General features: G+C 37.1%; 1 protein-coding gene across 1 annotated transcript in view; it reads right to left on the bottom strand.

Annotated features, from left to right (window-relative positions):
- ANKRD31 (ankyrin repeat domain 31) overlaps nucleotides 1–16321 on the bottom strand; it is a gene marked incomplete at both ends in the record, with an annotated part of 60943 nt that overhangs the window by 9208 nt on the left and 35414 nt on the right. The window contains 7 exons of the mRNA XM_084224602.1: nucleotides 4584–4680; nucleotides 5266–5406; nucleotides 6788–7844; nucleotides 11654–11750; nucleotides 13832–13913; nucleotides 14661–14743; nucleotides 15149–15302. Of these exons, the coding sequence (XP_084080728.1) occupies nucleotides 4584–4680; nucleotides 5266–5406; nucleotides 6788–7844; nucleotides 11654–11750; nucleotides 13832–13913; nucleotides 14661–14743; nucleotides 15149–15302 (1711 nt within the window). The remainder of the gene's footprint in view (nucleotides 1–4583; nucleotides 4681–5265; nucleotides 5407–6787; nucleotides 7845–11653; nucleotides 11751–13831; nucleotides 13914–14660; nucleotides 14744–15148; nucleotides 15303–16321) is intronic.

The raw sequence follows: 16321 nt of genomic DNA, 5'->3' as shown, positions 1-16321 counted from the left end.
CATGTTCAGCAGCTTTTTTTCTTCAATTGACAGAGTAATTATAGTAGGTATGAACAAAAATTTATATATGGAACAACATTCCTGTAAATTTACATTTTATTAATTTTTATTATAATATGTGGACTGAGCACCTAGATGGTAGGGTGACAATGACTATATATGCTACAAGATCATTATTCTGGCAAGCATAACACAAATAGTAGGCATATAATATGTTTGAGAAAACATCAATGTGGCTGTTAATTTGTTCAGCAGAAATACATAACTTCTATAAACCACAGTCTTTGTTGCTTTTAAATTAATGTCAAAGAGCAGTTCAGTCTGGGTTTTTTGATATAAATAAATATAACAATCCACTACACAATCTATTTTTTGTAACTTTACAGACCACCTTCCTCCAAATATTCTGCCCTGCCATTTAAGATACTAAGCCTGTTTGCTTCTACCCAAAAAAAAAAAAAAAAAAAGATAACAAAGCAACCAAAGCAACAAAGCATTTTCTCCAGAGGTTTCTCAGCTTAATTCTTTGCAAGGTAGCTGTAGGGCCTATGTACAGAAGCATTAAGAATTGCTTTAAAATGTGGATGCACTTTTAGTTTACAATGACCAACAAAGACTAGATTCACTTCTGTTTTCTGTCTTACTGCCTCCCATGGCAGACCTGGCTCAGTACTGCTATCCTTGCCAGTGCAGTATTCTCTGGCACTGGGGTTTGAGCTGATTACTCTAACTTTGCACTGTGGTGAGTCAGGGTCATCCCTCTGTAGTGTAATCACAGGCAGTAGAGGCAAAAATACCAAATGAAGTTCAATAGGCACTGTTCAAATCAAACAAGTATGACAGATAGGGTTTAATGAGTAATCAATGTAAAAATGCAATACTGAAAACACAAAGTTACAAGCTTGGTCAACTACACGAAGGTCAAAGCATCTTCAGAAGCATTTCCACACCCCCCTTTAAATTAGATTACCCAAGATTATTTAGCAATGTTTATGTATCATATTTCTCCATCTAAACCCAGAAGACATTTCTCCATGCTATCATTTTTTTGAGACATTTAACTGAGTACTTAAAATGATATTAAGTTATTTTGTTAACTACACCAAAATAGCAAAATGCTTCTAATTTGGACACAGAAGAGTCAACCATATTGAGCTCTGAAAAACGCTGCTATTGGGTCATTTCAATCTAATCTAAATCCTCAGGAGTGTAATCATTTTCCCCAACACTCTTTCCCTCCCACACACAAATCAATTCCATGCCACCTACTTTTCTTTTTCCTTTCATATCTCTTGCATAGCCCTTGCATCCACCATTAGGTTTTCTATTCTGCTAAAAAAACACTTACTCATAAATTCCCTGGCAGCAGCTGCTTCTCCTTCAGCACACAGGTCTCACAACTTGTATTTGTGGCAGGGATGTGGTGTTTGGCTGCATATTACTCAGGTCAAAGCTCCCAAGAGGCTGAGCAATGGAGCCACTACCAGAATTCTGATAGTGCTGGTGGTTCCTTGTGATAAAATTCTTTCCTGGGAGCATGAAAAGATACTTCTTGCTCTTCAAACAAAAGTATCACTAAACACTGATGGTTTAATGCACAGAGAAGTTATGCTTTTTACTTTTCTTAATTTGTTTCTTTGCATTTTCACTTAGCCTTTTATCACCTAACACATGTAAAGGCAAACTTTCCTTTGCTCCTTTACCAACCCAGCAGATGACTGAGGCTTGTTTTTTGGGGTTTTTTAAATCTCTATCTTCCTTGGCAAAATTTCAACAGACACTGCAAAACTCTAACTTGAAAAGTAGCCTACTAAATGTATGTTTTTCATTGCTTGCCTAAAGGAAAACAGAAACATACCATATCACGTACAATCATAGCACAACTTTCTCACTTGCTTTCAAGCATTTCTCCTGAGTTCAGGTTAAAATTTAATACTCCATCCCTGAAACAACACTAACATAAACCTTTCAAAACAGTTTATGGTTCAGCCACCAAGAAAACAATCTTCTTCCATACAACTTTGGAATCTTCCATGAACTAAAGGTGAACAAGAGCTGTATTCATCTTTACAGGTGGCTAATGGTTATTAAAGGCAGTAAGAGATTGCCTGAGCACAAGAATTGGACTAGTCATGCTGTTTTCCAAAGACTCTCTTCCTGAAATAGCAATCTGCAAAATGAATATGCACATCACACTTACTGTAACAACTGAATAAGCTTTTCGTTTAAGCCACTTTGCTGGAATTTCAATGTGAAATAAACACCAGCATTTGCTCTACAACTTAAATCTGTTCTTCAGCTGACATCTGCTTCTCACTCCTTGTTATTCTTGGTCATTTTTAACAAACATTATGACAAGTATCAGAAAGCACAGAGAAATTCTAAGCCATATAATAACTGTTTCTTCTGTTTTCCTGCATACAGATAGTCTAAAAGTACTGCTCATTTGCTTAATGTTTACTTTTCACTCAGGCTTGAATACAGTAATTTGTGCTTTCTGCTAGCATGATCCTAGGAGACACTGAAGACTCAGACTCAAAGAAGATACTTACACTGAAATTTAGTTACGATTTAGATGACAAATTCCAAAATTGCAATCTCTAAGGCTTCTATTAAATACATGCATTGGTCTGGGACAGCTTTACTTCATGGGCTCTTCAAGTTTTTTGTACTAACACCCCTAAGTTAGCTAGAAGTCTGATGCTGTATGAACACTGAAGCACCTTATACATCTCAACCAAGCTGAAAAACTGGATAATTTCTTATGTTAGCTGCCGCAGAACAGCAACTCCTCCTCTTCTTGCCAAGGGGCCTTGATTTGGTAGAGCTTCCTACGACAAGCTTCCTAAACTGGGCTGTACAAAAATTTCATTGTTAGCTGCTTCTTTCTATTCTACACCAAGATGGCTAGGTGTAGCCACTGCATATATCATTTTCTTCCCACTCCTCCATGCTCTTCATACAGTAGCTCAATGAACACTGGGCCAAAGTATGGGAAGCTACAAGGAGAATGAGGGAGGGGTATTAAAAATAATAGCATTTTCCTCCAAAATTGCTCAAATTCCCAGGCCCCAGTCTTCTTTTTTAACAATGCTCTGGGATGCACAGAAAAAAAAAATCATTACTACAGAAAGAAAAAAAGAAATTTGTTTCTCTGAAAAGTAGAAAAAACTTCTACTATATAATACACACAGGCCCTAAGCATATTAGAAAGATAGAAGAGTGCCTGGGAATGCCTCCAGACAAGTGGTACAGAATAGTTCACATTCACACCAGCAAACTTCCCTCTGCTTTTGAGCAGGCTGGCTGCAGGCAAAGTACCTGTTGGAAAAAGCACTTGGAACAAGCTAACTCATGAACTGAGCATGGAAACCATTTGAGGGTTGTCCAATGACCAGAACTATACTCACAAAACAACAGTGCAGATTAATCCTCTTCTGAAACAATTTAAGGCACTGTTTAATGCTCTACATATCTGGCCATATAGTATCCGAAATGGAACTGAAACTGAGAACACTTTGAATTTCCCTCCCTCAGCTTCTCATCTAAGACCAATCATTAGGCAGTGGCTACTGTCATCTTAAATCACATATCACAAAAAACTTCCTTAAATACTCTTTTCTAAATGACCCTGGACTACTTGGGAAAAACACTTGCTGATCTTCAGACTGACTTTTGTTTGTTAATAATAGTTTTCAAATAAATCGATTTCTCTGTTCTAGAAGTTACAATGCTTATCATAAATTCGTCACAATACAAATAATTCAGAAGAACTAGTGAAATTTTCAAAGGCCTATCAAAAAGTTTGGAAACTAAATCCAGATCTAAGTCGCTTACACCTGGTATAAACTGAAGTTATTGAAGCAAGGAAAAATAGACTCATCATCTGGAAGCTCTTAGCCTGAAGCAAATACCAGTAGAACACAGTAAGTTGAATCAAGTTAGTTCTTTTGAACGATTATCTTTAAATTTACTTTCAGTATGTTAAAAACAGACCAACCCTGGTATCCCAGTTCATATGGAGTGTCTTATCAAATTAACAGAAACAATCCCAAAAGCCCAACAGCCTTGAGGACCCCAAGTACAACTGACTGCAAAAGGGACTTGAGAATACATTGCTTATCAAAATTAGACTGAAGTTCTTAAGTTTACTAAGCAGCTCTGAAAAAATTGTTCAGTGTCAGTTTGTCATATCAATGCACTTCGCTTCTTTTTACTATTTATTTCTAGAGAATTAAGTATCCTCCTAATTATTAGTGTTGCCTGGGCAATAGAATAGAAGAATATTAAAAGAGCTTACTGAAACTTCACTTTATAGTAAATATTCTAATATAAAGTGTTACTTTTTTTTTTTTTTACACAGCAACCAAACCATTAATAACTATTCTCTTCACACAACAAATTTATGGAAGAAGTATACTTTTTTAGACTTCATGTACAAGTTCTGGCACTATTTACATTTCAAGGTCAAGATCAGTGATAACCGTACACCCCAGAAAAAAAAAAAAAGAAAGTAATAGAGCAATTTTCAGCTTTAAGTTTTCAGCTTTAGAAATCACTTTCTGCTGCTTTCAGGTACATACCCAAAGGATTTCCTTTCTGTGTTGTTAACTCCAGGTCACTGGAAACTGACACTTCACCAACAATAAATTTTGACAATTCTGTCCCAAGATATGTAACCTGTAAAAAGAAATCTAGATGGATAACTGATTTTTTTAATTAGCATTTTTTGGGGTTTTTTTCTGATAGGTGTAGAGACTTCACTTTTCTTACAAAACTGAGTTGATGCACTTGTAAACCTAATCTGCATCTGTCAAGATCAAGGACAAATTATACAAAATTGAATTCTAACTGAAAAAAAACCCAAGCATAATACAGCCCATCTGTAATGCCCTTTAAACTCTGCCAGTGTTTTTGCAACAGTCCTGCATGACACCCTGATATTTCAGTAAGTTTGTTCCTTTTTATTCAAGCTAAGTTTCAGCTTTCTCTATCAGTCTTAACCATCTTTAAAGCTACTCTTTCAAATCCCTTTTAGCTTACAGTGCGAGTATTCCACATTCTTTCAACATTCATGACAAGTTCATCACTATACAGCTATGTAGCTACAGCACTTTCTTTGCTGCTCATTCATCAAAAGTGAGAAGGTATTTAAAATTCAGGCTTGTACTCTCTTTTGCTTTAATAACAGTAAGGAGATCTAGATTAGTGAAACCTGTTACAGCCATTCATTATTGCTAACTTCAGGAATCAAATCAGGCCTACCTTATTCCACACATACTTCCATGTCACAGAAATATCACTTCCTAGTAGGTCTTTAACCCACTGAACTGGATTCTGTAGTATTTGTCCTTTACTGGTTCTTATCTTGCCATTCTTCAAGAGTGTAGCTTTATGACTAAATTCCTAAAAAAAAGAATGATAAATATTTCAATACATAAATTAACAAATATAAGATCTTTGAAACACAAAAAAATGCCAAAGAACAATAGAGCTGAAAAGTTGCAGCTAATTCTGGTTTTCTCTGGAAAAAAGTTAAGTAATCTAATGCCACTATCAAAAACTGTACAAAATAAGATTATTTATTCCACCAGAATAAGATGCTTTATCCAATCAGAGGACAAATCTCCCTACGTGTGTTTGTCAGAACTGTATTTGTTCTTCTTACACATAACAAGACTTTGAATAAATTAATGTGCAACAGTGAACTCAGGCACTTACACGAGGCAAATCTGTGCAACAAGAAACTGCTATACGAGGTACATATATGTCAGAGTGAAGTTTCAGCAAGCAGTCAAACATAAAACATATTTGCACAAAAATTTCACTTATATCAAGGGATATGACTTACATGTTTTAGGAGGAACCTAACAGCCTTACCTTATGCAAAATTAAGTATGAACAAACTTATTGTTAATGCCTCTTTCATAATGTTAATACAGCCAAGTTCTGCAAACATTCACACCTCTCTAGGAGCACAAGGTATAGCCGAAGCACTGTTTATAGTTGCTATCAACTGTTTTATTTGAGTAAGCCATGGTTTTGTCATATCAGCCTCAGTTGACTAACCAGCTTAATAATGCAACAACTAACTCTTGACCAACCCTGTTAGAACTTACTAAGGTCACTTATCATTCATAAGGTTAAACAATCCAAGTAAGATAATGATGCACCAGAAAATACTGAACCATCTCCTGCCATATCCACTGGCTTGGTATTGCTTTAAGAATTACATTATGACAATTAACTCAAATATTTCAATGAGCACTCAACCGAGTTCAAAAATTCACAGTTTCACAACCGAGGTCTATAGTATTCAACAATTCCATTCTGCCTGCCCAAAGCTAGCCTTAAGTACCGACTATGTACCAGCTGTATGTTGTTACCAAATACATCTCTATAATGATAAAGAAGGGAAATTTACAGATCATCTCTTTGCAATGCAACAGACACTGGCTTCTAAATTTTGATTTCCATAGTACTGTCTTCCAAGACATAAATGAGTGTCATTTTCATCCTAGTTAAGATCACTGACTTCTCTACATGCCAAACATGAGCACTTGCAGCATTGGGTTACAATTCCTTAGGATCTACCTGCATCAAACTGCTATCACAGACAACTGTCTTGAAAACAGTTATCTATAACCAATGAATAAAAATATTCACTAGTAAGTGCCAAAGATGCAGATGAAACCACGAGAACTGCTGTTTCCTGCTTTAGTGTGTGGGGTATTTTCATTATCCGCTAATATTAATATTATTACTATTATCATCTCTCAACAATTACCTGCAGTTTGAATTCTAAAACATTTTCTCCAGGTTTTATCCTTCCCAATTCAAGCAGATCTATCAACTGATGCTTTTTCTTACTCTTCCATCTATATCTCCCTTGATTTTGTTCCCATTCCTGATTACCATAACTCTGTGAAGATTTCTCACTAATATTTGCTGGAGAGGCTGTATTTGAGGAAAGATTAGTAAGCATCAGGCTGGCATTAAATGAATTCTCACTACTCTGAAAGACCATTTCCTGCAAAGTATTAGAGAAGCTCTTTGTAGATGCTAATAAAATTTCTTGCTGCGGCTGCTGCTGCTGGAAAGCTTCTCTCTTATTCACATATCCGTGCAGATCCTCATGTGAAAGAATCTGCTTGCAGTCACTGGTTCTCTGATAGACATTCTTACTGACAACAGTGCTTTGGGGTTCTATAGTATTCAATGTGTTGGTCATTGAAGTGCAATTTAAAGACCTGTTTCTTTGTCCTACAACTGCTACACAATCGATGTCTTTCTGCTGTAAGCACTTTGTTTTAGCAGTGGAAATAGTAGGTTCTGAAGGCAATGCCATCACTTCTGCAGCATTTGTCAGCTTTGACATGCTGTCAAAGGCATATTCTCTTACTCTGTTTTCAGATGCCAAAACATGATCAGAAGCCTCCTTGCTTGTAATTGCTTCTTTATTTGCTCCTGTCTCATCCAAGCAGATGTGTGGATGCTGCATGCATTCCTGAGATGAAAATCTATTTTCTAAAGAGACATGTGCTTCTACTCTGTTTCCATTAGGCCTGCTGGCACCAAGCCCCATAGTAAATGTTACTGAATTAGGACACATGGTTTCATTAGCAGTTAAACTTTGTCTTGTATCACTTCCATGAAAAGTAACTAAGTTTGAGATTTGCTTCTCTGATGATGAATTGAACATATTCTTTGTTTCTCTGTAATTTTTTAATTTCTGCACTAATTTTTCCTGGTTTTGGGCAACAGTCAACAGGCTCTTTTGACTAGAAGCAAGGTTAACTAATTGCTTCCTTAGTGCACCTTTTTTAAATGATTCCACTGAAGCCCTATAGAAAATAAAAAAATAAAGACATTGGAGTTACTGTAAATACAAAATTAAAACAGTTAATAGACATAACTCACAAAGAACAAGAATATGTTTTAACATTTGAAATCCACCAATATTTAAAATTTGAACAATTTTTTTATCATGTATGAAGTTTAATGTTCAAATCCCAGGTTTATGAACAATAAAGTGCAGAATCCCAAAGTAGGATACAGAATTAAGATGCAGGTGGAATCCCAGAGAATTAGAATGTTAATCATCAAAACTTCGGAAATAGCCTTGCCTATACCACTCCTTAATTCATTAAAACTTCGGAAACAGCCTTGCTTATGCCACTTCTTAATTCACAGGACTTACACTCCTATACTGCCTTTAATTCAAAGAATCAAAACAGTGCCTGTAGTATCACCAATTGCTCTTTTATTACTAGAAATCATAGTAGCACATTGAAACCCATGTCTCAAAAGTCTACTTTGGAGCCTTTTAAAATGAGTTCAGGATGAGCTCCTGAAGGATGATACTATAAGAATTTTTTTTACATGTACCGAACAAAAGATTTCATAAAGCTACCAATGTAATAATGACACATGACCTTTAAGTAAAGGGGACAGAACAGTTTAGAATGTTGCCTGTAAAATCTAGGACCTTCATCAGACCCCACTCCCAGACTGAGCCTCCTTCCTGTGAGACCCCTTCCCCAGGGGACTTTACCTTCTTTCGGCTGGAAGGGAATTTGTTATTTACCCCACTTTCTTTGGTACAAGAGCCATCAACTCAGCATAACACTATTTTCTCCTAATTTCCCTTCACGAGACAAATGGCATCACTACAACTCTAGCACCACTTTGGGAAGATAGAGAAGTACACAAGTTGTGGGAAAGGGAGCTGCAGTATGGCTTGCTTTTAAGGCCACCCACTACAGAGATGCCATGGCAGGTAACACCATACCAGTCTCAAAAAAGACTGTTGAGGGGATCAGGACAAAGGTACACTAAGACTAGATGTCTCAGAACAAGGACAGAAAAAACACAGCTTGACAGCATTGTTGTTTGTACTGTGATACTGCTTGGTATCTCATGCCCTTGGAATGCATGTACCATCAAGGTATCAGCATACAGTCAATCACTGAGTAATCCATGACAACTATGGGCTTTTACACAGGCCAGTGAAGCTTCCACACACTTTTCTAGCAGTTTTTGCTCTGGGAAGTTTTGTTGCTTTATTGCTATACAAGTACAGAAGGAGATGGAACTGAAGAGGCAAAGACAGTGTGACTAAAATGACAAAGTAAGTTACAGCCATTAACAAATATAATACTTTTTTTTTGTTAATTTTTCTCAGGTAAAAGATGTATCCTAGTACCTTAGTACAGAAGATGCTAGTACCTATATCTAAGTACAGAAAAGGAAAAATGTAAGTACTATCCCTCTCTGGGCCAACTAACTGAACAACTGGAAGATGGAAAATGTGATGATGCCTCCTGATCTTCTATGGCTTGTGTGACAAAGGTTTTAAGACAATTAATTAAAAATAAGATGTTGACTATAAAAATAATAAGTAAATATAATGTGATTTGGAATATAGCTCATTACTATTGAAGGACAGCCGTTATATTGTCTGCAGCATATCTGCAATACCCAGAAATATGTATCACTTCAGTCTGGAACACAGACTCAATCTCAATATTAGAAAACAGATAAGTTTGTGTAGCTATTAATTTTACTGTCCTCGTTTCTTAACTCAGTCACTATTTTGCCCACAAGGATGATTTTGAACTTCAACTTTTTTTTAAAAAATTATCTGTGTAATATGTGTATCTTACATTTTATAGCTGGCAAAACGGCTTGTGGCAGAAATATTTCAGTCTCTTTGCTCAACCAGCCTTCATATTTTGCCATGGGACTACCTGAAAGTTTTATGCTGCTGCTTTTACATGACTAACCAAATCCTGCCCACAAAAGCAAGAATGGAAACATCCTCATCAGCTGGCCTAGAAGCATCTGTTGAATAGGATGCTACATTGTTAGGAGAGCACACCACATGACCAACCTTGAGTCCTTCTCAGAAGGAAGTAAAAAGGGGCCTTTTGAGAGCTCCTAATTCACACAGTCCATGCTCACACTAAGATGAGCAATTCTAGCTGACATTTTAATTGTTCTCACAAAAATTGAATGTCTGCATGCATGCTTCAAGCTGTTTCTTTAAATGGCTCTTGTTGGCCATTGGCTGAACACTCCTGACATAGGAGAGCTGAAGAAACAGATCAGTGTCAGGGATACTCCAAGTAGTGTCTTGAGTTGCTATTACCTTCCTCCATGATACTGCAAAATGAATGTAATTGCTCAATACCCCCATTTCCTAATTTCTGCCTAGGTAGCATGGCTCTATGAAAGTCCTGCTTATGAAACCTGATTTCCTTTTAAAACAAGGTAACCCACCTAGCTGATCAAGGGAAGCCAAGTGATGCAATCTTCTTGGATTTCAGTAAAAAAACTGGTACCATCTCTCACAGGATCCTCTGGACAAAATGTCCAGATACACACATCACACAATGGGTGAGCAACCGACTCACAGATCAGGCTCAGGGGCTTTTAGTGAATGGGGTGACATCAGACTGGTGTCCTGTCACAGGGCTCTGTGCTCTTAAACATATTCACATCATCCTCACTAGTAACTTGGATGGAGAACAGGAAAGAACACTAGGCAAGTACACCAATGATAGAAAACTGGGAGGAGCTGTTGACCCCCTTGAGAGCACATAGGGCCCTGCAGAGAGATCTCAACAAATCAGAGGATTAGGGAATCACTAATCATGTAAAGTTGAATAAGGAACGTGATGAATTCTGCACTTCAGATGGGGCAAACCTGGAAGTAAGGACAGACTGGGGAATGAGAGGCTGGAGAGCAGCAACATGGAAAGGGACCTGGGGGTCCTGGTTGATGGCAAGTTGAACGTGGTCAGCAGTGCCCTGGCAGCCAGGAGGGCCACCCGTGTCCTGGGGGGCATCAGCCAGGCAAGGCAGGGGATTGTTCTGCTCTGCTCTGAGCTGGGGCAGCCTCCCCTCGAGTGCTGGGGGCAGTTCTGGGTGCCACAATAGCCTAAGGTAAGGGTAGAGAGTGTCCAAAGGAGCACCATGAGGATGCTGAAGGGCCTTGAGGGGAAGCCGTATGAGGAGCAGCTGAGGTCACCTGGTCTGTGAGCCTGGAGGACACTGAGGACAGACCTCATTGCAGTCCTCATCTTCTTCTTGTGACGGGAAGAGGAGGGGCAGGCACTGATCTCTTCTCTGTGGTGACCAGTGACAGGACCCAAGGGAATGGCCTGAATCTGTGTCAGGGGAGGTTTAGGCTGGATATTAGGGAAAGGTTCTTCACAGAGGGAGTAGCTGGACACTGGAACAGGCTCTCCAGGGCAGTGGTCACAGCACCGAGCCTGACAGAAGTGCTTGGACATTGCTCCCAGGCACATGGTGGGATAGTGCTGTGCAGGCTAAGAGCTAGACTCGATGATTGTTGTAAGTCACTTCCAACTCAGCATATTCTGTTATTCTGTGTTTTTCTACACATTCTGTATGTTTCACTACCTAATTTCAATGCTCACTGTGAGTACAACAACTGATTAGTATGCATTAGCTAAATCCTGAAGTTCTTCTTTCATGTAACTGAGGTAACTGAAGCCAGTGCAAATCACGCTTCCAAAAAATCTGAATGAAAACCACACAGATGTACTTTTATATGCTCCTAACAACTTCTATCACTACAACTTCAAAGAAAAGCTCTCTATGAATACAATCCTTGTATTCTACTTACCTGTATTTTTTAGCAAGGGTATCCCTCTCTGTTTTCTGGTTTGCAAGTATTTCATTCAAAGTATCTTGTATCTGAGACAGCCTTTGGATATACATATCTGTTCAATATATTAAAATAATCAAAATTATGATGGGGATAAGAAGTAGGAATAATTTCATTAATAGCATTTTCAGTGTAGCAAATAAACAGCCAAAGTATAAAGACACTGCTAGAGCAGTACCTTATACTGTAATGCACACTGGTAGCTCTTTACCATTGCAGCACTTTTAAAGAAATTCTCATAGGAACAATTAAATACAAGATTAACTTTAAAAAATTAGCTGAAGTACTGGAAAATTCTGAAATGCAAGTACCTTGTTTAGGAAATTATTACGAGAAAAAGGAATAAATTAAAGAACTGCCCTATGGATGATAAGCCCTGAAAATTTTCAAGCTCTTTGTGTTGCAAGTAGCCACATAACATGGCAATTACACTGAGGCTACCTGCAGAAGTTAAATAATCTTACAAGGTGTCTAAAAATTTCATTTGAACTATTATGAAATAGCTTAATGAACCTAGACTGTTTCAACTTGGATACAAAGGTAAAAGCACATCTGTCTCAGTTTTGCATGGTTTCTAACTCAAATTATCAAATTAAATGATAAAGAAGAGCAATTGTAAATTCTTCTTTATATACCTATCTCTTAGACATAGAAATGAGGGTTAGAAGTCCCAACCAGTGGATACCACTGGGATAATTTGTAACCTAATTCCCAAAACTCTAAAAGTCAATACAAGCTTTACATCATCAGAAAAATGAGAAATTACAATATTAAACAAGAATTTGTAAAATGTTCCCCCAAACCTTTTTCACAGTACTTACCAATATTTGGCTACTTAGTAATATGTAAATACTGCTCTTATTAGGGCAGTTTAATAGAAATTTTGTATTCGTTATTTATAGTAGATTTCACTGCATGGAAATACCTTGAGATTTTAGTCTACATTCTTTTGTCATGGCTCAGTCTTGTGCCTCATCAATAGTAATGACTATGACTTAGTTTAAGAGGTGATACATTACTAATGCTTTTGTCAATAGTGGTAACAGATCACCATATTAATTTCTCTCATACCCCTGAACGAGAGAAGCCTGATTACCCCTGAAAAGAAGAAGTCTGATAGTTCTTTTTGCCCATTCATGAAATTGCACTGATATATGTGCACAGGCGTCTGTCTATTGTATCATCTACCTATTTGTCGAACAGTTTTCAAGAAAACACCTATTTTAATTAACAGTCCATACCCCATAAATTTGAGTTGTAAGCTATCCATATAATTCCATATTTCACAATTATTTTTAAAGGGATAAATTTACTTGTAAATACATTTGAAAGCTTCAGCCTATATTTAGGAATATAAATTTAAAAACAAACCCTTTCTATCAGGAAGCAAAACTGTTTCATGAGTCTGGGATGCTCCAATTAAACAGCCCTGCCTAGATGGGAAAGGGCAGCTGGGGAGAGAGACCTTGGTAAAAGGCATTCTAGCAGCAAGCTATGCCTCTTGAAGCATCATGGCATGGATACAGTACACTTCAACAGCTACACAGCAGCAGCATCACAATCACGTAAGAAGCCACTGTCGCTTAGTAAATTTTTGAGATTAATCTGAACTGAGATTTGATAGCCTAAGACAAATTACACCTCTGGGCATCAGCATCTCTGAAACTGCCCATCAATCACATTGTCTGCTGTAAAGAATTCTGTTTTTTCCTCTCATAAATTTTTTTAGGCTCCTGGAAGTCTAGCCACATCAGAATGAAAATGCTGCATCTGCTGCTTTACCTACAGACATAGCTGTTCTTGATCCTGCAGGGGCTCATGTGCTCATAATTGAATAATGCTGCCAGAAGTATGCATTCTTATCTAATGATCCCTTTTTATATAATTAGGTTGACTTCAGACAGATGCCTCCAAGTGACACTGTCTTCCTTTTCTGTCATAATATTCATTCCTGTGCAACAGAAAGTACTTCGGGAAGTGCGCACACCTGGGAAGTGTTATTAAAATCTTATTCTCTGAAGCTGTATTTTCCAGAGGAGATTCAAATATATTACAAGCAATAATGTTTTAAAACCAGTTATATTGCCAAAGATATTTACCACTAAAAACAAGTGAAACACCTCAATTTATGTCTACCTGCATCTTCTGAAGTTCTCAACTCAAACAGCAACAGTTCTTCCTGCTTCTTTTCTGTATCCTGTATGGCAGCAACAGACTCCTGTTAACAAACACAGAAATTAACATAAGAAGTAGAGCCAAGTCAAGTAGGTTGTGCTGTTTAGGTATTGGTGGACTCAATTGATTCCAGGTTGGGGATTACTGTGTAAAGGCAATGGGGCACTGGTAGGACAGAGGTACGGAGTGCCAAGAACATGCTCTGCAAGGGGCTGTCACAGCCTGGGTCTGCTATGGCGTTCAAACTAGTCCATGCTCTGAGTCCTCCAGAAACCTCTGAGTGCACAGCAAAGACTGGACAGTGAATTTCACCATGACAGCATCTTCTAGACAATGTAGACATAGGTTACAGACACCAAGAAAAGCTAACAATTTGTGCAAAAATCTTCCTTGTTGTTTTGTGTTAAGATAAATAATATCTAAATATCTTCATCATTGTGATGACAATTTATTACTGTTTCAAAAAGAACTATTCTGGAAATGCGATTAAAAGCTTCAGATCTCACAACCTTTTTTCCTATTTTTATAAGCAATAAGAAATATGTGTCAGTATTGACTACTGATTCCACAATAAATTTGAATGCACAGGAATTATGAACAGAGAGAGGTGATTATAAACATACTCATCTATGTAAACCACAATTTATCTACTATAACTCTCTGCATGATGCTTTTTTACATACATTTCAATGGATTATTTATTTAAATTATATTTATATATTTTTCAGTCAGTAAATGTCACTATGCACTTGTATACCACAGAGCAGTTTAACAAAACTGTAACACTTACCACACTGTATTTCTCATGTTGTGTCTCCAAAGCTGCATCATCATTTTTATAGCAGTTGTAACAACGACGTTTTGATTTTCCCTCTCCACAATTAAGAAAAAATAAATAAAATTTAAAATTAGTTTGCAGGAGCATCATAGGCTGGCTTAGCTAATATAGGTTAAAAAGATGCAATGGCAGATGAACTAATGAAAAGTATCTTGTATAGGCAAAAGAGATCAAATTTAGGTAGCATGAAGAAATGAAAGCTACCGCTTTCAAAACTACTCATTTCCCCTCCTGTGAAGGGAAATATGGATTATAACAAAAATCTGAATAACCAAGTATGTTCTTTTTACCTCAAACCCATCCAAGCATTCTATTTTCTGTAAATAAATAGCATTCAACAGTTAAATGAATTTAAAATATCAGGGCCATACTACTTGAATGTATGATTTTTCCTTAAGCTACATGGTAATCCTATGATTTGTATGACAAAACTAACATACCAGTAACTTCAACAGTTTGAAGTACAGAGTCCATAGCACCATATGACTTCAACAGTTCTTTCATTTCTTCATCACAAGCTTGATCCAAAGCACTTTCTCCTGAACCATCCCTCTCATTGGGATTTGCTCCATGCTGCAGCAGAATCCTGGCTGCCTATTATGCATTTTTGTTATTTGTACTGCGGTAATTCTTGTGGTGGACTTAATATACAACTACATGTGTTATATCTAACATCACAAATAATACAGGTTCTCTAGCTACTCTAGAGAGTACATAAGTAAATAAGATACTCTACAATCATTATACTTGCAATCCAAACTAAACAAAACAAATAACTGGCTATCATCACAGATTTCTATCTTAAATTTCTTACATTTTTCCATTAAAACACATAACTCACTAATTTTCACAAAACACATAATTTTTACAGTACTAATTTTTATGATTTGATGGTTATACAGAACATTTACAAAACACCATGTACCTAAATTAAAAGGAGCTGGTCAATTGCATTAAGACCAAAGTGCAGAATAGAAGTGCATTTCTTTCTTTAACATTGGTTTCAGTCTCATGTACTGATAATTTTTTTTCCTAATTCCAAAAAATTTACAAGTTTGCTTAATAGCAAAATTTAGAAATCAGATTAGAGGCTTCAGTGGAATCATCTGCCCTCTAAATTCAGATAGTATGAAAGTACTGATGAGGTCAGACCTTGGATAGTAGAAGTATTTTCATACACATTACTTCTCAGCTTAAGCATTTCTGCTTATTTCTTACATTCAGAGTGCAGTTAAGTAGGAAAATGCATCAAAACAAGAATGCTGACTCAAAGTTCAGAATGTTCTCTGTTGGTTTTCCCCCAAAATACTGAATAATACACTTATACTTTTGCAAGAACCCTACCGATAGTTTGGCTCCATGCCTGCGAAATCATCCCCTTTGTTTTACCCTTGCTCACAGAAAAAGATAAATACAATGAAACATGAATTGTCCTGACAGAAATAGAAGTATGTTTGAGCCAATTTGGCATCACCTTTACACTTCAGTTCCCCAGAACTCACTCTGTCAAAAGAGCATTTTATTTATTTCTGTGCAGCGCAGGGCACCACAAGTTAAGAAGAATGTGAAGGTCCTTGAATGTGCCCAGAGGGCAACAAAGCTGGGGAAAGTGC

Source organism: Fringilla coelebs (genome assembly GCF_963513975.1).
Source record: "Fringilla coelebs genome assembly, chromosome: Z".
Taxonomy (NCBI): Eukaryota; Metazoa; Chordata; class Aves; order Passeriformes; family Fringillidae; genus Fringilla; species Fringilla coelebs.
The sequence above is the reverse complement of the archived record's forward strand: the minus strand, read 5'-3'. Positions and strand labels throughout refer to the sequence as shown.